Genomic DNA, 24281 nt, shown 5'->3' with positions numbered 1-24281 from the left:
CTGCAGCCTCCAACTTTCCCTTTTCTTCCATCAGCTGTTTGCTGTTCTGCTGCTTTTCACCTGTTGGTTTAGGCCTCTCCTTCTTTGCCTGGCCTTCTGAGCAACTTGTAGCTGTCAGTAGCCACATTCCAGTCGTGGGAATCATCCCACCAGGTTTCAGTGACTGAACTACATCATGATTTTCCAGTAGCACGGTGGCTTCCAGCTCCTCCTGTTTGTTTCTCAAGCTACACGCGTTGGTGTAGAGGCATTTCAGCTGGGCAGCTGGTCTTGTCACCTTCTTAGAGGATAACTCCTTAATTCCTTTGGTATTTACCTTTAATCTCCCTGTTGCCTTCATCATCATAAGATGCAACAGGTTGAAGGCCTCCCCCCTCCAGCAATGTCTCTTTAACGTAGCTGTGCTATCCTGCACCTTGTTGTGGGCAGGCTCTGTTACTCCCTTCTCCCTTCAAACCTAGGTTAAAGCCCTGTCAATGAGCCTAGATCCAGGTGGATCCTATCAGCAGCCATCAGGCCAGGTGCCAAGTAAACTGCCCCATGGTTGGAAAAGCCAAAATTTCTGCATTGTCAGGCTATGTATTTATCAGATGGGTTGTCCTGGTCCTCTCAGAATCCCTTCCTGATGGGATAAAGGAAAACACCACTTGTACTCTGGCACTGTCCATTAACCACCCTGTTATTTTATATATGGTTGGGATGTTTTAAAGCATTCAGGGAACTAACTGGATTTTTAAGTGCGTGTGCAACATATGCATGTGTGTTTTAATACTTCCATCCATTTAGATCAGTTGGAGTCACCAAAATTCTTCTTTTTTGAAAATAAAGCTGTGTTGTGCTTAGACATGCTGAGCCAAATCTGTTCCTGGTGTTATTTCACTGACCGGACAAAGAATTGCACCAGAGATGAATTTGGTCTGGTACAGCAGCTTTTTTGCCTGGAGCAAATCTTTATAGCGGAGTTGTATTTCTCTCAAAAAATCTAAAAGGAACACTGACAAGATCTGCAGCTCTGGTGGTGTGAGCAGGTGCAGCGATATTAAATTATTTCTTATTAAATAGATTCAGCAACTTGAAGCTTGTAATTTTGTTTTGCTACGATTCTGTGACAGAGGCCTCTTAAAACAGGCAAAATGCGCATCCTGTAATTCCTTTTTCTGGTATTATCATTTTAAAGATTTTTGTTCTCACGTAGCTTGTGTTCTGGTTGTATTATTAATTTCGGCAACATCAGAGAAGTAGAATCCAATAATGTTGTACTTTTCCGGGGTGCTTTCCATGGTAGCTTTATTCCCATTAAAATGTTAGTTAGAATTAGAAGTAACCAGAAATGTTTTCCCGAAGTTCCATGCCCTTAATGCCTTGTGGGCTTGTCTGTTTGTTTTGTAGGTTTATTTCCTTTAAGACTCCAAGCTTAAGCTTGGAGACCCCAGCCATCACCATTGAGCCCAGCAGCTGGAGCGGCAGCGAGAGCCCTGCCGAAGACATTGAAAGAATGAGCGATTCTGCAGATAAGCCTATTGACAACGATGCAGAAGGTGTCTGGAGCCCTGACATAGAGCAGAGCTTTCAGGAGGCTCTAGCTATCTATCCACCATGTGGGAGGAGGAAAATCATCTTATCAGATGAAGGCAAAATGTATGGTAAGTGGTGCTCAGTTAGCCTTTGGAAATAATTGTCCCTGTACGAGCCATAAAGGCCAGCTTGTTTTTACATGCCGTTCCTGGCTCTGACTTTGGCAATTACAGAGTAAATCCTGATGAAATCAAGTTGAGAGACCTCCACTGGGCTGATGTATTGCTGGCACTTGGAAGCAATGTTAGTACATAACTGTGTCCTTAATGAATACTATAATTTGCCTAGAATGTTTAAAAGAAACTTTTAAATGTGTCATTCCTTGAGCACAGAAAATACTTAAGCATTTTTCATTGTTTTTTTTAATAAGTAGTGCAGAAATAGAAATGGGCAATATGGTGGCAGGATCATGTGGCAAAACAGGCAATGTTAAACTGCAAAGTGATCAAGTTCTCATCATGTTCAGAATCCTCTTGACAGAAGAGGCAAGTTAGGGGTGCTTTTGTGCCTTTCATTATATTTTTCCCCCCCTTTTTTCAGCACAGACTGCTATAAATCAGATGACATGGTGACAGTGTTCCATAAAGACACGCTCCTGCGACTGATGCTGACATCTGCACGCACTAGCCATAGCTGTGTTGCTCTCATCCCTCATCGAAGCTCTCTCTCTCCCAAGGCCTGGCTGCCTTTTCTTTTCCATTTTGCAAACTTTTCTTTGTGGGCTGCAGAATGTCCTTCTGGCCCCTCACCCTGCAGCAGCTGCCAATGGTGGCCGTGCCCTGGGGGAGCTCAGGGAGAGGTGACCTCGCTCTCTACCTGGCCGTGTGTCCCGAGGCAGGCAGGGGGCCACGGGCGCAGCCCTGAGCAGATGGTGCTGCAGCTGCCACCAGCTGTGCCCCCGCAACCCCCCCGCATGAGGTCATGGAAACAGGGACACTGCTGCTGCCTCCGGCTCTTTGGGGGCCGGCAGTGGGACCGGCTCCCCTGGCCTCCCTTTGCAGCTGCCATGTGACCCTGGTGGCCACACGAAGTGTCGGGTCTGGAAAAAAGCGAGTCGTGATGAAGCATCTCAGCTGCCCTTGGCAGAAAGTTGCTGGGTCCCGGTTTCCTGCCCGGGTGTTTGCTTTTTTTGTTCTTTTTTTTCCCCATTTTTTGTTTCTTTTTTTCCTCTTTTTCCAACTTTCCCTCCAGAATACGGAATATAATTTCTCTTGTGTCCCCCCCCCCCCCCCCCCCCAGTAATTTCTGCTTGTTTTGTTTGCATTTTGTTGTTATTTTCCTTTGGCAATGGGATGATTTGCTTAATTAGAAGGTTGTGCTCTTTCTAGGGGGACATAAGCATGTATATACAAACAAGCTTATTGTGTATTTATGCTCAAAAGCTCTACTTAGGTTTGAACAGCCTCATCAGCTCTAATAATGGTGGCTGCATTTTCTTAAATCAGGATTCACAGCAGTCACTCCTGAAATCTGATTTATGGTGTTCTAAAGCATTCTTTGTGACATGGTATAAATTAAAGAAATTAACATATTTCTCTATTCACGCTGACAGTCACTGATTTAATTTAATGGTTCTTTAATACCGAACCTTAACATTTGGTAAATTATATATACATAGGAAACTATTTATGCATATCTAATTGCTGATTACTACTGCTAGCTAATAATACCATAAACATATATGCACGTCTCATTTATTTATGCTCATTCTAAATCAAACCATGTTCGCTTTCAATCAGAAAAAGGAAGTGTGTGTATTATGCTGAAAGCTTGACTTGGAGCATTGTCCTGGTCAGAAAAAAAAATGTGTTAAGAAGTGTGGGATCCTGAATTAGTAGAATTTACATGCTGACTTTGCAGTGGATGAACTCATGTTTTCATTCTCCAAGCTGAGTAACTGCTTTGTAGTGCTGGAGGATTTATTGAAACCATGCTAGGTTTCTGAGGACTTTATAATAGAGTCTTATGGCCATGAGAGCATAATTGTTCTCCAAGGATTTTGAAATCAAAACAGTGTAAGTGTTTTAGATTCTGTGTGGCATAATGAAAATAATTTAATGCCTTTTAGTGGCATACCAAGTTTATTTCACTTACAAGAGAGACATTGCAATATCTCTAAGCTTCCATAGTGTTGGGGGATATCGTAATGTCAGTAACTCGTGAACCATGTAAGACAAAAGGTCAAGAGAGCACCATTTCATTTTCTGACTGAAATTGCCTTTAGATGTAGGCACTAGAACAAATATGATCTTTACGGAGGCAAATACAATGATCACTCTGTGTGGATTAAGTTAAGCAATTGTACTTCTTTTCCTTTGGAGATGAGCAGGGAGTTTGCTCGAAGAAGCATTGTAAGTCTTTGCCTTTGATTTAATGAGAGCTTTGTGACATTCATGTAACCAGAAGCTGGAGTGTCTTTGCTGTTCTTTGTAGCGGTTGGAAGCACACTGGTGGATGTCCCTTACCTCTCCAGCAGCACAAGTCACTTCAGTTGTCTGCTACAGCTGTGATCTGGGGCTGGGAGGGAAGGAGAAGGGAAAGGAAAGGAAGGGTGTTTCCTTCCTTCTCTCCTCGCCTTCTGAAAAAGTAACTTAGGGCAGCAGACGGCGATGGGAATGAAAAGATTGTCTCAAGGACCACTGGTACCCCATGGCTGGAGAGGAAGGGAAGAGGGAGAGCATGCTGTGGTGCTTTGTTGCTCTGCAGCACACTTAGGTTGTAAGGACTAAGTCATGACCTGTGTGAAGCTGTGAGCATTTTGAGCTGCTGCTCGCTCTGCCATCAGTCATAGGCTAGGGCTGCCTGAAGAAGCCCTCAGCTTCAAAATAAAAACTTAATGAAGCTCTTATTTTTTTAATTTATAGGAAATGATTGGGTAAGAAGCAAAGACACTTGTTTTGGTTCAGAGGGATCAAATTCCAGGAATCTTAGTTTGGAGATTCTTGAGAGACTGAGGGACAAGTGGTAAGGGTTCTGCAGGAAAGTGCTGCCTGCCGTTCCCATTTCCCCCTTCCAGTGTACTTGTGTGCTGGAGGTGATCTTACAGTTTTGGCTTTGCTGCTAGTATAGTGTGGATTAGTAAATGGAAAGAAAAAGGTTGAGGAAGGAATGAATAGAGGAAGGCTTTAAGCAGGGTAGGGGAACACATCCATAACTTGATGCTCTTACTCCTTATGGAAGTAGTTGAGCTAAGCTTGTGGAAAGCTCCTCTCTTAGACTTGTTTTCATTTGTCTTGCAAGATATTGATAAGGTATTTTTCATTTGTATTGTATAAAAATAAAATTGATAAACTGCAAGCTTCATCCATAGGCTGAGTTGGGGCACCCTATGATTTGTTTCAGAACTGAATTTCTGTGTCCTTGCCTACCTACATGTAGTAAAACTAGCCCATTAGAGTGCATTGGCTGTCCTGCATTTGTACTTTGCTCAAATTGTTGGTCTTTTGCTGTTGGCAGTTCAGTTACTCGTAGCAATTCCTGTGAACTCACTTGTTGGCAGGGTATTTGCCTGTGCTTGTCTTTGCTCCTGGGAGAGTGCTTTGGAAAAGATTAGAAGAATGAGAACTGCTGTGAAATGCAGCCATACTTCAATCCCTGGTGTTATACTGAAGACACTGGAGTTACAGTGGGAATGGGTTTGGCCACAGGTGTGTTTTGCTCTTTTTTGAAGAGTTGCCATACCTAGATGCAGCTTCAGTGCAGCTCCAGGGACACTGCCAAGGTAATGTGCATTCCAGTAAGCGCAGTGCCCGCAGATGTGCATTGCTAACTTAGCCTTGAGGTAGCAAAGACAGCTTTTGCCTTGAAGACAAGGAAGTAGGTGGATGTCGTTTGCATTGGATGTGTTTAGCTGTGCATCAGAACTGCTTAAGAGAGCATTAATGATTACTTAAGAAGGAAGCTCTGTAACGCGTTTAGTTGCTTTACAAAGAGGACTAAGTGCTGTTTAACGCAAGAAGGTGCGTAGCAGCCTTTCAAAACTGTTGTGTATATTTATTAGGTCATGGATAACATCTCTTGGCTTGAATTACCATGATAGTAAAGGAAAAAGGATACTTTCATAAAAATTTATCTTCAGATGATAAGACTTATGTACAATGAGTAATAATAGTCATTTCAAAGCACTTCGTATAAATTGAACTGATGCCTCAGCAAGAGAAATCCAGTTCTGTGGCTTATTTGATTCTGTTGGTAAGTGCTATCACTAGGTGTCTGAGTTTTTGTTAGGTAAATGCAAGGTGACTAGCTTTATGAAGAAAACAGTAACATGTTACAAATTATTTTTACTATTGGCTTTTAATTTTAAAAGTTCCATACAAGTTATTGCCTCTATAAAGACATCAGTACCTTATAAAGTTTCCACAGTATTAATTATATTTGAATGTGAATAAGGTATTTGGAATGATGAAATACCAGATGTGAGGTATCAGGTTGCACATTTATTCATCTGTTACTGCAGTGGTTTTACAGCAGTAGGCTCTTTTTGGTTTTCTTTCCCCCCCTTTTTTTTTTGATCTCACAGCAGCGTACACAAAATGCACTGGAGATAGGGCTTCTGTTATGAAAGTTACTATTTGGGTTTCTTGGATTGTAAACAAGTCTGTCTAGAAACATTCTTGCAATCCTGTGATTGCACTCTACATTACATCATCGCACAGTGCATGCATGAAGGCAGGCTGCAAGCGTGTGCTGAGCAATTGGCAGCCAGCTAAAGGTGAAGAGAATGAAGGCCCTGAGATATGGTGTCTGTTTGAAAAGTTACTACTTAAATTGCTCAGACTATGCACAAGTCTGCCTATAAGGATTTCTGTAATCCAGTAGTGTTCTTGCAGTATTATGCTGTGTTTGCAAGGAGGCAGCCTGCCTGTGTGAGATGAGCAGTTGGCACTTCTACCATTAGTAATGAAGGGTATGGGGCTTACTTGATGTCTAGGATTTCTGGAATGTGGGGGAACAAGATTTAATCTTTCTTGTTGGCTATCAAGAGTAAGTTGTCAACAGCTGAGCCTTGGCAAGATGGAGATTCTTTATGGCCCACCACTGCCATAAGTGGTTATTTGCATGAGAAAATGTAAGTGGGACTGTAAGAGCTGTGTGTGATAAGACTCCTACCTGGGGAGTGGGTGGATGAGAGCAGGCTGTGGGAAGCACTGTGTCTGAAAGTGTGAGTAATGTTGTGCAAGGTCATCCGTGGCACTGCCTTTGGCTGTGTTGGTTCAGGAGAATGATCGTTCCAAAGGAAATCGGAAGTAATACTGGCAAGTTTTGCTGAAAAATTATGCACCTAAAGGAACAGGACATCCTTTGGAAATGCTTTCTAGCACTTTGCTTCCTTTGTTTTCTGTACCAAGCATCTTGTCTTCAGTCATCGATTTAAAGATGGAATTACAGAAAGTTATAACTATCTTGCTCATGGGAGACAACATCAGGTAAACTGTACAGATGGTACTCAAGTTCTCTAGTGTTCAGTGGGTACCCTTGCATAGAAGAGTTACTAGCAGCATTTGTTCCTGCCTGGAACTAAGTGGAAGCTGCAAGGACAGGTTCAGATCAGGCCTTTGAACACTTAAGAGTCATTAAATGTCTATTCCTATTCAAATGTCTGTTCTAAATGGAGCAAGAGGATGTTTTTCCTTTTTAACATTGTTCTTTTAGTAAAAGCCGTGTTCAGAAATGACGCATGTTAGAATGAGACCACTGACGTAATGCCGCCTCCCTAGAACATCCAGGATCTGTTTAGAAGATTGTCCAGTATGATTTATACTATTTCTCTTTTCCTCAAGCTCTGATTTCACAAGATGAACTTGTGATCCTGTAATTGCAGAGGCAGTGTTTTGCAGCCTTAAGAAGGAGGCTTTTTCCACTAGGGAGGTAGGTAAAACAGCCTTGATTAGATTGTTTTAGTGTGTTAGTTGATTATGTAGTACTGGGAGCTTAAGAAAGTTGGAAATCCTACACATAAACAGCATAAAAGAAAATATACTCGTTTCCTTGAGCTAATTTCTTACAGAACTGTGATTGCACTATATGTGACAGAGTGAATATCACCTGTTTCAGACAACCTGGGGACAATTTGAATTGGACAAGTGAGACCCCCAACACACTTAGGGTTTATAATATTAGGCTTGGAATCCTCTTCATTATACCATTATGAAGTTATGGTAGAAGTGTCTCCTCTTTTACCAACTTCAAGTGCCAGCTGAATTATCTTGCACAATTCTAGGAGGATCCCACTGATGCATATCCCCCATAAAGTGCTTATATGAGGGTGTGGAATGTGTGCTATATTCCTGTTCTGAGCGTGTTTATAGAAACAGAAGATGTAGGAAAATGTAGAAACTTAGTTTTCTATAGAGAGAAACTTGGATGGTGAAAGGAGAACTTTGCTTGGCCAAGTAACAAATGAAAAATGGTTGAAAATTGGCACCTGCACCACCAACGTGGTGACTTGTACCAGAATCCAAGAGCTGCTGGAATTGGAGACTTCTGGCCGGCTGTTCAAGGCAGGCAGAGCTGGGGCCACTGAGATGAGTGGTGAAAGCCAGGCATCCAAACCACGCTGGGAGGGAAACTTCATCCTAGCCTTCTCCCACTCCCCTAGTAGGTTTGCACACTATGGGTGTGATTACAAATAACATGATGGGGAACAAGAGGCAGTGACAGCATGAAAAAATTCTTACAGCGTCTTTGGCTTTCTGAAGATGTGCAGTTTCCCAGGGAAATTGGTTTATATCCTTCCCTACACCTCTCAGGAGCAAACCTGTTGGAGAGTAAATGCAGTGGTTGTGACATGAGTCTTACACAATTCCCAGAGTGCCATGCTATTCAAAATTAATATGTATCTTAACTGTGTCTTACAGGGATTTCCTCACAAATGCACGCAGGATTTTTTTTGCGATACTCATGAGAAGCTGTAGTCATACCACTGTGTGAATATTTTCCTATCCTACAAACAGTTTAATGTAGGACACTTGGCCTGGAACATCAGAGAGAAACACTCCAGTGTCTGGGCTTCCAGATGATTTTAGTCTGACCATATAGTTTAAAGAATTGGACATTAATGGATTAACAGTTTACAGACTTTTGGTGGAAGTAATGATTTAGCTAATAGAAAAAGCTTCCTCTGAAGCTTTTTTTGCTTTTGTTCTGGGCAGACTAAAAATTTTACGGTGGATGATTAAAGCACATGTTTTTGTGAGAAAAAATGACACAAATTAGGTGAAGGAGAAGAGAGATGAGCATAAATATGCTAATACTATGTCATGAATGCTCTTCTAAATGTAGGGAAGTAGCATGATTTGTTGGACGCATTGTACAGGAGACAACAATGCATCCTGGATACACGAGGAAATAGAAATCCCGAGAGAGCATTGCATACCATGGGAGTTGCTGGGGATGTCAGTCAAACACCATTGCAATGTTACCTACAGAGGGCTCAAATAAGCACTGTTAATAGAAACTGTGGTCAACACACACATTCTCTGCTGTGAGAAGTCAGCGTCACTATCGCAACTGCTTAATTACAGCCTTTTACAACAGCCATCTCCATCTAGGTCAGGCCTCCTGAGGATTTTCCTGGATATAGGCAGATTTTATGCTTTGACTGAGGTCTCTCTAGCTCATTCTGGAAGAAAAGAAATGGCCGGAGAAATCCAGAAGAGAAATCTTGTGTATTCACACAATCTGGTAGAATTTTATAGTTAGCACAAAATTTGGCCAACTTTTGTAAGAGCACACTAAGTCTGCCAGAGGTTATCATATGTATAAGGCATCAAAACAGATCTGAAGATCAAACCAGTTATGTGGTTGTCCTCCTCGGAAGAAATAAGGTGGGGGCCCAGGTAAGCAGCAGTGCAATTAGCTCAGGCTGAATTGGTTTTCTGTAGTACAGGCAGCAAACTCGATGTGAGAGTTCTGGGAGGGTGGCGTGGGATATACACTGGTGGGTGTTAGGGAGTGTATTCCAGTGATCTATGTGAGATTAACTGAGCTAGATTACACTAAATTCACATTTCAAGCTTATTTGCCTGAAGTTGCTTATATATTAACATAACTGGTGTTTCGCTAGCATAGAAAAGAAGAGCATTATTTAAATAGAAATTATGGCTTAAATTGTTAGCAGTACTGTGGGTGGTAGGGAAGACAGATGAAGAAAGTATCTTCAGCCGCTTGGATTCAAGCATCAGTTTTACCCCTGAAGTAGCAGGTAACTATACTGTCTTAGATACTGGGAAAATATCCCAATTCTGTTTGGTTGGAGATGGACTTACTCTTTGTGGATACTGTTGACAATAGATAAGTAGTAGAATAATTTTCTGTAGTAAAAATAGTGTTTGAATTAGTTTAAGAGATGCTAGACATACCAGATCACATGAAGGCATTTAATTCTTAGAACAAGAATCGCATTTTCATTCATTTAGTACTTCCGTAGCCTGTTAGCAATAAACCTTCTAGCACAATAAATGATGAAATAAATGCTTAGTAAGAGGTACGTGCATACACACGTGGCTGTGAATAAGTATATGTGTACACAATCAGCTCCTTTCCACCCCAGTGAAATTCCAGACCTCAACAAGGAGGTCTGCTCAGAACCAACTAGCCACCGCCTGGCTGGCAGCCTTCCTTCTCTGCTCCGGTGGCTGACTGCACCCCCCTGGTGAGCTCTCAGCAAAGAAATGCTGTGATTCATATTCATAGCAGTTATTAGGTAGATACGTTAGCATATATTTAGATAGGCGAAGCATGCGGACATACGTTGTACGTTACATGTTTAGAGAGCATGATGTATTTTTAGCTAGAGGAGGTCTAATCACCAGAGGCTCTGAAGTGCTGAGGAGAATTACTGTAAGGGATAGCGTGCAGAGGAGCCACCCGCAGAATTTTCCATCCTGTGAGGCAGTGACAAAAGACTCCTGGGTCTCTGTAACAGAATTGCCAGAGGAGCGTTGCTAGCAGATGGGACATTCAGAAAAGCCCCTGTGCCCAGCTCTAGCTGGCGCTGGCCTTGGTGGGCAGTGCAGTGCTGGAGTGGGTGGTAGGGCCCTGGTGTGTGTGGTTAGTGGGGGGAGGAAGCACAGCAGAGATGCATTAGGGCTGGAAATACTGAGCAGAGAGACAAGTGAGGTAAGAACGCAATGCAGTGAAAAAGGACTCCTATTAAAAATATGAGACAGGAAGTTTTACAAGCTGCCTTTACCCCAGTGAAGAAAAGAAGTATAGAGGGATTAAATAACTTGTCCGATGTCATCAAGAGCTTTATAGCTAAGCAAGGAATTGAGTCCCCTTAACCCTCCCACCCCCCCGTGCCATCTACGGTTTAATGCTGAAGGGGCCCCTTTCACAGTTTATCCAGTGATCCTTGGGGAGCTTAGGGCAACTGTGGCAAAACCATGTTTCCTGCACCACATCCTGTGCGCTGGGAGAGCAGGCTGCATCTTCTTAAAAGTCCAGTCTGCATAATGTGACCACAGGATGCCTTGCGCCCCTGGTAAGGGAGTTGGCTAAATGCCATTTTATTAGGCATTTTTTTTAATATAGCAGTGCCTTGAAACCAAACATGAAAAGGCCCTCATGGTGCTTGTATAAATAATGGACATCTATAAAGAGCTCAACTTCTATATGGAGAAGAGAGGGAAGGTGGGTGAAGAGTGAGGCAGTATTTAGCCCGATGTTGATGCTCCGTGAGATGACGTGAAGTGTGGCCCGTCCACAGAGTAATATAGAGACTGGTGAAAATAGGATGATTTAATTTGTTCATAACATCGTTATTCAAGGAACAGAAAAGTATGTAGCTTATCCAGAGACATAATCTAAGTGGTCTTTACTCTGTGCCAAGCAAAAATTCTGCTATTTAATTACCGATTTAGAAAATATCCTGGGCTCAATTTCCTCCTCAGTTACACTGTTATAAATCTAATGGAGTTGTTAAAGATTTATGGCAGTGTAACTGAAGGCAGAATTGGGTCCCTTATGCTTAAAACTTAGTTTGCCACATAAGTAATAATTTCTGTTTTCTAGGCAAGAGTTTAAGAATCTTGCAGACCTCTGTTTCAGTAAAAGAAATATGAACTACTGCAGCGTGGGTGAGTGATTAATGCTGGAAGGGATGTCTCGGGGCAATCTGAATTGGCTGGTGTGGAAAATCCATGTGCAATTCAGATTTAGGATCTGTTTGCAGATACCTCATAATTTAAAATGTCAAAAAAAAAAAAAAACCCAAACCTTAGGCTTTCATGTAGTATATTAATATGCTGCTTGTTCAGTGTGCAGCGAGCTTTGCTTAAGTAATAGCTTCATATGAGGCGTGAACTCATCTCCTTCCCCTTAGTAGGGCCTTAACTTCAAAACTGATTGTGACCCTATAAATCCTCGCAGCATTTAAATCATTAAAAAAAAAATCTCTTTTTTGATTTTATATAAGTTATATATTTAAAGCCTTAAAAAGGAAAAAAGTTGCTTTACTTATGCAGGCTTTAAGAAAGTCCTGTGTTAGCTTAAATGTGTCTGTTGGCTGGTTTGATAGACGAGTTGTGCTCCACAGGAGGTGCCTGGTCTGCACAACTGTTGCAGTTGTTCTGTGTTTCACTATTGGTCGATGGGCACTGAGAAAACAAAGCCCGGACTTAGAAGCTCTGGATGTCACAAAGAAATGCCTCAAGTCAGAACTGTGCTGAGTCCCACTTCTGGGGACTCCTGGTGGGAGCAGCCAAGGCAATGGGTGCGTGGGGCTGGGGGGCTGGCTGGGGGACTCCCTGTGGCCTGCTGGCAGGGCTTGGAGGTTCCACCTGAGCCTGGGCTTGCTTGGGCTTCTGGAGCCTCACACAGCAGTTCTGCAAGCTGGAGCTATGCTGGACAAGGATTTGTGTCACTGCTGATAAAGTGGCCGTCTTTTCCTTGCATTATATAATTTGTATAGAGTCATAATACGCATCTATCCCAAAATGTAAGCCCTATAAAATAATGTAGACTTGGAGTAGCTCTTTCTAAGGGAAACACGATATTAAGGTCCAAGGCCTCTGTCAGAGAGCTTTGAAAGGAATCGAAGATTTAATTTTTCTGAGTGTTGTAAGCTAACCATTTTTAAGATGTAAGAGAGAATAATAGGTTAGGTACATTATATTGTCTTAAAAGTGATTTTTCAGTGGCATTTTTATTGGCTGTGAAAGCAGTAACTCTGGATGAACGTAAATCATTTCAGTATTTAGAGCAGTCCTGGCTCTATGCACTGATTAATGATACCTGTGGCTCCTAAACATGCATCTTGTTTGTTTTTAAATACCTATAGGTCATTAATTACCTAAAAATTAGTTCAGATTTAACCAAATAAACCACCCTGTTGTCATTTCTGGAGATATTTTGCAACCTAAGCAAGGGCTCAGGTATTCCAGATATGATAGATGTGCAGATTGCATAAGACATTATGCATTGCTCACTCTAAGATACAGAGTCCTGTCTGCCCTTAAACCCTTTGTTCTCTTGGCTGAATGCAGTTAATTAGCAACCGTCTCCATAGCAACTGCTTCATAGTCCAAAAACATTGTCTCGTTTTTTCAGTTTAGCTTATCACACTGTTTACCTGAAGGGCTTTTCACTGTGTTGAGTCTCATTTGAGTTGGCTGCATGCCTGCTCACGGAAGTGAATTGTCAAGATAGAAAAACACCATGGCAGTAAGATGCTGAACAGGACCCTGTGTGTGAAAGCAAAAGCATTTTAAAAGTTCTGTAGAAACAAAAGTTGAAGTTTGCAATGATTTATGTCCAGTTTCAAAGCATGTGACTTCTCAGCAATACCATGCCTTTTAAAACAGAGAGCTGTGCTTCTGGATCTCCTTTCCAGCAAATTGCTGCTCCCTGCCTGTCCCCACTCCAGCCTTGCAAGCACAGCCCTTCCTGCAGCCCTGGCCCCTCCCTGGGCCATCTCAGAGCACTTCAGCTCATGCTGAAGGGATGTGGCTGCAGCTGCTCAACTGTGCTGGGTGCTGTAGGCCCATTTGTCTTCCTTCACAATGATAATTTCAAGGGAAACCCACCAGAGCTGGTTCCATACAATGAATTAATTAGGGGAGGAAGTGGAAGACCTGTCATGGCCATACAAATCTAAATACTCTGATCTGACAAAGGTGTCTGGCCTAAAGGCACTAAGCTCAAGGTGTGGGAGGCCACATGAGGAGTACCAGCATTTTCCTGTCTGATGGACATTTTGCTCATTCATACTTGTGTAATTTGCTTTTTGATTGTTTTTGTTTAATGGAGTGGTTTGAGTTGGACCTGTAAGATCATCTAGTTCTATCTCCCCAGCAATAGGCAGGGGTATCTCCCACTAGACCAGGTTGCTCATTGCCTCATCCAACCTGGAGCCCCATCCAGCATCGTTGATTTCTCAGCTGACAGCGTGATGCAGAAAAAGCTGATTTAGTCTAGGGTAGATTTTATTTCATCCCAGGCAGGATGGAAACCAGCTCGTTGGCCAGAAGCACCTTCCCTTCTCCAGAGACAGTTTCATCTGGCAGGGCCTGTTCTCCCCCATAGCCCCAAATGGCATATGGGGCTGCTGAATCTTCAAGAAGAGGCTTCATTTGACACAGTATTTTGGAAGCAGTATTTCCAGAGATTTGAGGTGTCTGGGGCTCTTTCAGGCCTAAAAGCAGGATGCATGCAAATGCTGCCGGTGTGGCTGGTGTGCTCTGTTATTCATATAGAGCATCTGGTTGATCAGGGGCTATTCTCTGTTCGTGTTAATGTCTCACTTATACTATTCCACAGTCATTATTAGCAATATTTGAATTATAGCAATGCTGGAAGTCTGCAGCATGATAAAGGCTGCATTGTTATAGGTCTTGTGCGTACAGGATGAGACGATCTCTGTTCCAGCTGTTTACAGTCTGTTTTAAGACCAGTAGCATAAGTGGACTTATCATATAAATAGCAGAAAGGAAAAGAAAATGCTCAGAATGATAGGAAATCCATGGTTACATGGAATAACTGTTCATTTAGGTTCTTTCAGACATTTGTTACTTTTCTGCCCGTAGCAGAAAGTAAATAAAATGCCCTTCTATTCCCCAGCAGGTTGATTGGTCATGTTCATGGGTCTTACATAAACTAATCTTGGATGAAAACTGCAGAATGTCCAAACTGTCAGGGTGCTTTCCAACATTTAAAAAGGTGTTCAGTGTTGTCAGCACCCTTGAATCTACAGCTCAGCTCTCCTGAAGCCAGGCCTGCTCGGTATCAGAAATGGAAAACTCAAAGCGCCTGCTAGAACTCAACATTGTTTAATTAGCTGAAAGTAGAGCTTGGCAGATGGCAAACCAGTGGGAAGGACCTCCCTTTCTGAAAATATGGGCCGCATCCTCAGCTTGTGTAAACTGGAACTGTTCTACTGAAATTGATGTTCAGCTTCTGTCAGTTACTGAGAAGAGAAAAACTTCCTGAAAAGAAAAAAAGCTATCAGTACCCATAAGTTATCAATTGGGTTCAGGTACAGAAATTAACATTTTGAGACTGATCTGTTTTCAAAGTGACTGTATCCTTTACAATCTTGTTTTTGTTGACGTGCAATCCAGATGAAAGTTTGGCTTGCTTTCCTAGAGCTGCATTGTCTGACGAGCTTACAGCAGTGGAACCTACTGTAAATTGTTTGTTTCAAGTCACTCAGTTATGAAAGTAAGGCATCAATAATTCATTCCAGTAAAAGCCAAAACTATAAAGTTGTGTAAAATCATCTATTACATGGTAACCTTAAATATTTATTTTAAAAATAAAGAGATCTTTGATTGAAAGTTGTGAGCTCACCTAAATCTTTTCCAGGCAAATTTCTTGCTCCGATGAAAGCTCCCATATGTTTAAAAGCTGCTGCATTCTTATATTTTAATGTTTCCCATTAATTGCTTGTTTTCAGTTGGAAACGTGAAAACAAAACCTGAAAAACAAAACTGACTGCTCATTTATCCCACTGCATGGTATCAAACTCACAGATTCATTAAACCTGTAAGAATATGAGAATTGGAAGTGAATTGAACTTGCTAGAAACAAAGCGGTGTTTACAGTCTGCTTTCAGATGGGCTGTTCTGTACCTGCTGTTTTTTCTTTGAATTAAGCCATCCTTGTAATTTAAGAAGATAATGCTATAGTACATTGTGAGGCTTCGAAGTTCAGACTATGGGCTGTGTATGAACTGCAGAAACAAAGCAGTAAGCAGGAAAGCTAACATTAAAAACAGCAATAAGAAGGATTTGAGTTGTTGCTACAGATTGCTGAACTTGGGCCATGCAAACAGTTGTGAAGACTGATTTGTAGGCACTGAGTTATGGAGGACAGCATGTCTGCTCCCACCTGCTAGGGGCACACAGTGAGCCCAGGTAAAGTGAGCAGTGAGTAGGTAAAGGAGGAGAGTGGGAGGCAAACTGTATCTGGTGATGTGGAGTAGCCAGCAGTTGCTGCCTGAGGCCAGAATGTACTCTGGTCTGCTGACACTGGGCACTCGGTTGCCTTGTTAGTTTTGATTTGTCATTTGTTTTATGATTTTGTATTATCTCGATATTTCCTAAATCCTTCCAGTTCCGTAAATCATGCGATCTATGACCACCTTGATGCTGCTGCCTGCAGTACCATTGCCACCAGGAGCCCACCACAATCTCATCAGCCACTCCTGTCCCAGTAGCTGGGAAGATGCCCTCTCCCCAGCTTCTGGCCCTACCACTGTGTGGGACTGAGGGGCAGTGCACGATACCTCCTTTCCTCACCCACTTGCATCAGAAATCTCTGGGTGCAGAGTCCAGTTCTGTGCTTCCAGCAGGCAACTTGGGCTATGCATAACGCGGATAACTTTCCCATCGAGGAAGATTCATATGTTCCTTAATAATGAACTTAAAACCTTCAGTAAATGCTTCCTGAGTGCTCTTCAGTGGCTGGAAGACTTCGCTTGTTTGAAAACCATCCATTAAAAATAGCCTATTCTTTTTATGTATCCTTTAAATTAAGGGAGGTATGGAGAGGACCAATGGGAGTTGACCCGTGTGTAAGCCTGGAGAGAGGCACGTGACATTTTTGTGAAAAGAGTAATATGACAGGTTGGCCTATGGTATGCCTGTTATCAGAACACCTAAATTACCTGAGCATTAACTGCTGAATGACTAGATTTGCAATACAGTATGTAATTCCAGGTCTCATTATTTTTACAGCACCGGACTTCATAACACGCAATGTGAAATACTCTGCGATTGTCAAATTGCTTGTGAAAATTGTAAGTTGTTCTGGACAATCAAATGAATTGATGAACTGGCTATCACAGGCAAAAGTTGATTTCTAAGCTCGTGTAGATTAAACTGTAAAAGATAACCTAAGGTCAGAGATATAAAGTCAAACAAGAGTTTTCTTGGAAGAAAATTGTCTTGCAGGTTGATAAGAAGAATGATGCTAAAATACAGAACAAAATTCTCTAGATAAAAATGTTATAGCACGTTACACGTTAAATGCCAGGATCACCAGTGCATCTTGACTGGAGTTTCTTCAGCATAGATGAGGTGAGATTCTGGCCTGAAAACCAACTCCTCTGGGAAATTGCATCATGAAGATTTTGGACCACGGCTTCTGCAGTTGGGAGAGTGCTGACAAGGATATTTTGCATATATTCTTACTGTTCTGTTGTGGGACATCACAAGGCAGGATTTCACGTTGGACAGAAACTTGGCAGGATGGTTCTTCTATTTCACTTTTTGAATGTAAGTAGAAGACCACTCTCGGGCAAAACTATGTGGCCATGGCAGGTTGAACTGAGGCCACAGTTTATTCTTCCTGGCATTCCCTCCAAATAAGGGTTATGTGTATGAGGGTCTTGCACACATGAGAAACCCTACCCATGGCTGCTGCTGTGCCAGAGGTCCCTGCAGGCAGCTGGGCACATGCGTGGATTAGTGTGAATGCCCCTAGAGAATCCATACAAAATCAGTAACTTCTTGTAAATGTAGACTCAAATGCATTTCTTGACAAAAGAATAACTGCTTAATATGCAAATTAAAAATTCTGTTCAGGGCTCTGATATGCTTTAAATGTTAAGCTGCTGTGTCTGATAAATGGGAGTGTGTGCATGTATGTGTCTGACCACTTTGTGTGTGTTTTAACATAATGGGTTTTATTAGGAACTCTGGGAGAAATCGTCAAGGAAGAGGCATATGACCACTGAGTTTATTTTACAGCTCTGCCCTCTTTGTTGATAATCTAAGATATCAAGGGCTGCGGTGGAGGCTGAAATGTGGTGGTGTGCTGGAGCAAAATGCAAGTCCCCAGCTCCATGACTGTGGTGTCCCAGGAAAGGCTTGTGTCTCTGGGGAGAAATGTAATACCAAGAGAGACTGAGTTCTTGTGTCTGGGTTTCCTGCAGTGCAGAAACAGAGCAATGCCATACGTCATTTAGGACCAATCCAGTTAAAACTGACATAGCCAGTATCTGTTCACGTTCCTGAGTTCAGTTCTCCATGGTGGGGAAGCATCCCAGTTTTCTATCAGTGGGATTTTAGCTATTAGGAGGATTTTGTGTAAGGGTGTTCACACAGAAGACTTTCTCCCTTTCAGAGTGACACTAATCCTGTTCAGGTTCTGGGGCACCTATGGCAGCAGGGAGGGCCCCTCTGCTCCCTATAAGGAGTAAAGGCCTGAGGAGATGGAGGAGATTTCAGAAATTGGGGTGAGTTTGGATTATGTTTTTGTGCTAAGTAGAAAAGAGACTGAAATGGTCGTGAGAGAAATGTAAAGCATTTGAAGTGATGGAAATTTGGCATTGCAGGTTCTTGACTCTAGGTAGGTACAAAGCAGGCAGAGGGAAGGATGCCCATTACACACGGACTGTAGCGTGAAATGTAAGGATGTTTGTAACATGAGTCCTTCACATATAAAAGCTAACCTACGAAAATATGTGCTCTCTTTCTCAGCACTGTCACAGTGAGAATTAGCCGGGTTCAGATGTAAAAGGCAAAATCTTAAAAACCAGTTGCTGAAGTCTAGACCTCTTAAGTCCATAAGCAGGAACAGAGATCTGCCTCTCAGGGATGCTCACAGCAAGGTGCTGTGCTACTGCAGCACCTGGAGCTTTAGAAATAACTTACAGGGTTGTAGCTGGGAGCACATCCCAAAAGCCAGCCAAAAAACTTCCCAGTAACTTGCATATTCTTGCATACTCTGCTGAACCTGCAGTCTGTCAAAATTTTGCTTGGTGAGATCCTAGTTTTCTAGAAGCCTGCAGACCTCGAAGGGGGTTTCTTCACTGTATGTAATAACTGAGCGATGCTTGAAGGGTGACAGGGGATGGGGCCTTGTATTTGTAGCTGAGGTTCATGAAAACTCAGTAGTATTTTCAGTGGGATGTCAGCTTCTCCAGATGCTCCTGGCCCAACTTGAATCAGTGTTTTTTTTTGTCCTCTGAAGGCTTAAGGGGTAGTCCCCAGCTCAAGCTTTTTAAAGCTCGTGGTAATACTGAGTAGAGTAGAAAGCTCAGGAGTGTACCATTGAAGCCTGTTCAACTGAATCATCCTCCAAATGCCAGGGATGGTGGAGGCATGAGGACTCGGTGCTGCAGCCCGTGCTCAGGCAAGACATCCTGCTCAGGTGGGCTGACAGGAACAAAAGGATTTTTTCTTATCTCGGTAAAGGAGAGCAAATAACTTTATTAGAGCTGAAACGTTTGTTTAAAGATAATAGGTTTATACAATTGCTTTGTCACACAGATTGTTTTTTTTTAAAGCCCTCCGCGGTAGTTCCTGTAATTATGACTCTGAAGTTCGGTGAAGTTCTTTCTGAATAGCTGCTCCCAAAGAAAATAAGTATTTTGCTGCTAGTGATGTTGGCGAGGTAGTGCTCTATCACTTCGCACATTTTTATTAAGCAGTGGATGAAAGGCAGCATAATTTGAAAGCCCTGTCATATCTTTGATAAATGCTTTCTAACATTGCCGTGTTTTGCCCAGTTATGACAGAACCCATTACAATGACATATATTTCAGCTGTCGTCGCTTTAGATCTGCGTACACTCCAGGAAAAAATGTGTTTCCTTTGCTCAAGGAAAGACCTGCTCTGCAGGAGGGAAAGCCCCATCAGCGTGGGCTTGGGTGGGCCCCACACAACAGACTTCAACAGGACTTCTTTGGTGCGTTTGCAGGTCTAGTTTTGATTTGGTTGCTGTCAGGGTTTTTTGTTACACAGCTCTAGGAGGAAATTAGGCCTGCTGGCCCTACCAATTGGACCTGCTGCGGTGTATTTATTAATTAATTGATTCATTTTTCAGCTAGCACAGCGAGGTTCTGCTGTTGGATTTGAAAGAGAGGGTGCTATAGGTTTCTTACTGCTCAGCTTAAAGCAGCATTTTTATGAGCCATTTCCACAGCTCCTCTACCAAGGAAAAATCCATGTGCCAGGTTTCTTTGGACAGCTGTAGAAGCTGTCTGAATTTAAATACTGACATTATTTGCAAGTATACTGCAAGACCCTTTGTTGTGTCTACTTTTGTGTAAAAGTAGCCATGGCTAGAAGATCGTTATTTTCATCTCAGCATTAATTTCAAATTTCTTAATAATAATTGATTGTCAGTTTTGGTGGAACACAGAAAAGCCCAAATGATTTTTTCCCCTGCACGGTCATTTCTTGAGGTAGAGAGCTTTTGACATGAGGAGAAAGCAGATCAGATGGACTTCAGAAGGACTTGCATATAGAACTAAAGCAAGCTTGGAGCACAGTTCTCCTCATTATAAAAACCAAACAAACTGGATTTAATGAATGAAATCAGCTGATTAAAAAATGAAATTGATTTTGTCCCTTGAATTACATGTAAAAAATACCATGTGAAATGCCATTGTAACTGGAATTGACAGTAAATTCAGCTCTGGATCAGACTTCACATAACTTGAAGTAAAACAGAGATATAACTGAGTAATTTTGCATTGTAACAATTATTTAATGCTCACAATGAAGCCTTGTCCTTAGGGTTTTATGCTTTAGCTGTTTCTTACCCACGCCTTGTAGTTATTAAGTACAGACAAGCTGCTGTTTGTTGAAATGACATAATGTATATCAGTGTGTGTCAATGAGGAACATCAAAAATAGGCATTTCTTCTGTATAATGCATTAACTGTGTGAAATCTGGAACGGTTTCTCCTTCATCTTTGGATGTTTCATAAGCAGCGCATGTGCTGTAAAGAGCATCAGGCACTCGTGGGCTATCATTTCTAGCTTCTAACAGATCTTAATTTTTAGAGAAGTGGAACTCCCCCATTTGTGTTCTGCCATATGTTTTCACTTAATTTTAAGCTCTTTTTTTCATGTTTAGCACACATATTTCATCCTATTGATCAGCAAAACAACTTGGAATGACCACCTCGTTTTTATTAAACTAAAAATGCATATATTTTGCATTTCAGTATCAAACAATTTTGCTTGCTATGTGGTGTTTGGTTTTAGACACTTTTTATAAGTCTGTAATGAAAGGTTTAATTCAGTACTGGAACTTAATTTGGGGTAGTTAGGTGTTTGGTTTTGTTTTTTTTTAATCTAAAGGCTGAAGGATTAGCTCTAAGCACTTACGTGTATGTCCTGCTGGTGGCATGGCTGGCAAACATCAAGACTAGTCAAAATAAATGTATGGAAATTCAGAGGTCCTAGTACTCAGATTAAAAATGGATGGAACAATGGTCTTTGAGCCTGAGCTGTGGGCCCAAGCAGCTTATGGCCATGTAATTTTGGTCTGAATAAAATAATTTGAAGGCAAAATCAGTGTCTTTCTCTCCTAAGGATGGGAGAAACCACGTGGGATCTCCCCAGTAATAACGCAAGGAAATCCATATGCCCATGTGAAATAACATCATGGGCTGCTTCTTACCCTTGGGCAGCAAGTCCTTACCCGTGGAAGAGAGACAGATGCTCGCGCTGTGTAAATTGGTGTGATTTTCACTGGCAGGCATGAGTGCATACCCATTTATACCACATGAGGATGTAAGATCCTTTTTCCTCAAGCTCCTTCTGGCTGTATTTCTTGACATATACTTAGATATCATCTAAGTGCTGGCACTGTCTAAGACTGTATTGAATATCAAAAGGCTTCTCCACTCAGATGGCAGCTGGGAGACTGGAGGAGAGTAGTGTGAAAGTGTTCTTAGGCTGTTGCAAGCTCTGTGTGTGTTAGCAATCCGTACGTGCAGAAGGAATACTTATAACCTTTTTTTTGTACTAACTTCTTGTAATTATGACAGCTCAGTGACTCGTGAAGTTTAGCACTGTGTTTAGCCAACATTTGATAACTGCATTATAGATCACCAAGCAAAAGAACTATTCTGAGGAAAATCTTATTTCCACAAATGTATGTAAGTTAGCAACAATATGCAAAGAATTCTAACTGTAGCCGGTCCATTATTCTTTATTTTTCTAGCAGTGGTATTAAAACCAACTCAATAAACTGGGCTGAAAGAAGAAAATTCACAGACATTACTTAAAAATGTCAGTTCTCAGGATCCAAGGCTGTGTGTTCTTATGAAGTTCATGAAAGAAGCCCATGCACTGAAACTGTTCCTCGTAGTTGCCTGTCTGCACGTTCTGTTTCTGTGTACTCATCCCATTTTCAATCTAATGTTGCCATGGAGGTGAGTCCTTAATTTTAACTCTACGTTTGTTGCATCACGTTAGCTATCGGTAGCTAATTATAAGGGCCTCTGCACTACTTTACTGCACAAGACACTCCTAATAGGAATGGTTACTCTGACAGATTGTCATTAATCTGTCAGTAATGAGATTTTTCCATTTTATGCTTAGATGTAAGCTCTTTGGGCAAAGGATCATCTCTTTGCTGTCTTTATACAGTGCTTAACACAGTAGGGTTTAGGTCCACGATGGGGCCCCAGTCCTCCTGTCATATGTACTGCTCATAAATTGGGTATTGGGTTAGGAGTGAGATAAGAGGAATTGATCACGTGAGGAGAAAAGTTCCTTAAAACCCAGGCAAACGAGCTGAAATGTTGTTTTATCTTCTTCCTTGAGCAGACTGGGCTTTTTTCTCTTTATGGTGGCGAGCTGGTGCAGAGGGCATGGCAGGGCCTTGTGCAGTGTACGTGTAGCCACTGTGGGAAGCATGGACGCTGCTGAGCCAGCCCTAACAATTGCCAGGGCAGCAGTGGGTGACTCCCTTCTCCCACCTGCCAGCCAGATTCATAGTGTTCAGGCAGGTCTCTGGCCGGCAGGCAGGGAAGGGGATCGCTGTGTGCCAGGTGGAGCTGTCATGGCTGTGCTGCTGCTGCCGCCAGGATGGGTTGCTGTTTGAGGGGAACTTAGCAGCTCAGTAAAGGCAAAAAAACAAAAGCAAAACCAAACCAACCAAACAGCAGTTGGGCTAATTTGCAATCACAGTGAAAGATGTATTTTCTTTAAATTACTGAAAGATTAAAAGCGCTGATAATGGAAGAAATCTTACCTGTGGCACTTTCAGTTAGCTGAGAAAAGTTCAGCCAGCGATTAAGCTGCTGAGAGGGAGGAGAGCATAGACTGCATTTCAAAGGAAAATTCAAGCAATGCATTAGCATCTATTAATGTGTGTGTTATTGTTAAAATAATCATATTTATTATGGTCTAGCCTAGGGAGAACCAGCAAAAACAGAAGCCTTGTTCAGGAAGGTGTAGACAGTTGCACACAGTAGGTGGTCCCTGGCCCAAGGATCCTGCAGACTGAATAGCCATTGCTGGAGTGGGTGAAGCACCAGCCCAGCTAAGGAAGGGATGGCAAGAAACATGGCTGGTTTGGCTCAGGTTTGCAAGGCCCTGGGTAATACCTGTTGCCCAGTTCATCTTCCAGTGTCAGCCATAGTTATGTGATGGCTGCTGTTTGGTCCTGATTAAAGAACAAGCAAGCACGCACATGTGAGAGGTTTTTTTTCTGCTGATGCTGGTTTTCATAGTCATGGTGGAGGGCTGTTGGGACTGCCATTGCAGTTGCTACAGGTTCAATTCCTCATTTTGTCTTAAGAACAGAAGAATTTTACTCTCACTTACACAGATATAAACATTACCTGTGATTCAAAGCAGCAGTTGTTTACTTGCCACTTCAATATTGTTAGCTGTGTTCTGCCTGTTCTGCTTGAACAGTTGTGTCCACGACTGTTCACTGTAATAAGGAGTTACAGAGTTCAGTGGTAAGTGATACCAATTTCCTAGGAAGTGTACCGTTTTGAAAAACAGCTGGGCAAAACCAATCCAACCTGGTATTGCAGCAGTCTCACCTATGCCCATGCCCGTGCCTGCCATTACAAGGAACTTGTTTTTCATCTTGTCTTAGAAACTGAAGTTTCTAAGTGTGCATTTGCCACTGCCTTATATTGCTTCTTCAGACCACACTTAGCAGCTGTACGACTTTTTTTGGCTGGATAGTTGGGGCTTACCTAGGCCCAATGCAGTGGGATCTGGTTTAGTTGGACAGGGATGAGGTTTCTCCCTCTTTTTTACCCACAGCCCCTTCTCCAACCTCTAGACTGTGTGGAGCTGTCTATGATAACCTGAAAAACAAGACAGTGTCTTAGGGTGGCACAAAAAAGGCTGTATTTATAGGCAGGGAGCTATGGAGGCTCAGGCAATCCAGTTCTTTGTCTTAACCTGCAGAGGGACATAGCTGTGCTCGCTGCTACACTGCACAAGAGAAATTAGGGAATTCTTCCACCTTCCCAACCTGATGAAGAGGGGAATAAA

At 42.2% G+C, this 24281-nt stretch overlaps 1 protein-coding gene across 8 annotated transcripts in view; it reads left to right on the top strand.

The window, feature by feature from the left end:
* Positions 1 to 24281, top strand: part of TEAD1 (TEA domain transcription factor 1) — a 142502-nt gene that overhangs the window by 50112 nt on the left and 68109 nt on the right. For all 8 annotated transcript variants that reach the window (XM_090140403.1, XM_031613956.2, XM_090140406.1 and 5 more), the window contains exon 2: positions 1390 to 1643. In XM_090140403.1, coding sequence (XP_089996529.1) covers positions 1496 to 1643 — 148 coding nt within the window. In that variant the 5' untranslated portion in view covers positions 1390 to 1495. The remainder of the gene's footprint in view (positions 1 to 1389; positions 1644 to 24281) is intronic.

The sequence above is a fragment of the Phasianus colchicus genome, chromosome 5, assembly GCF_987193195.1.
Source record: "Phasianus colchicus chromosome 5, bPhaCol1.hap1.1, whole genome shotgun sequence".
NCBI classification, from domain to species: Eukaryota; Metazoa; Chordata; class Aves; order Galliformes; family Phasianidae; genus Phasianus; species Phasianus colchicus.
This window is presented reverse-complemented; position numbering and strand designations above follow the sequence as displayed.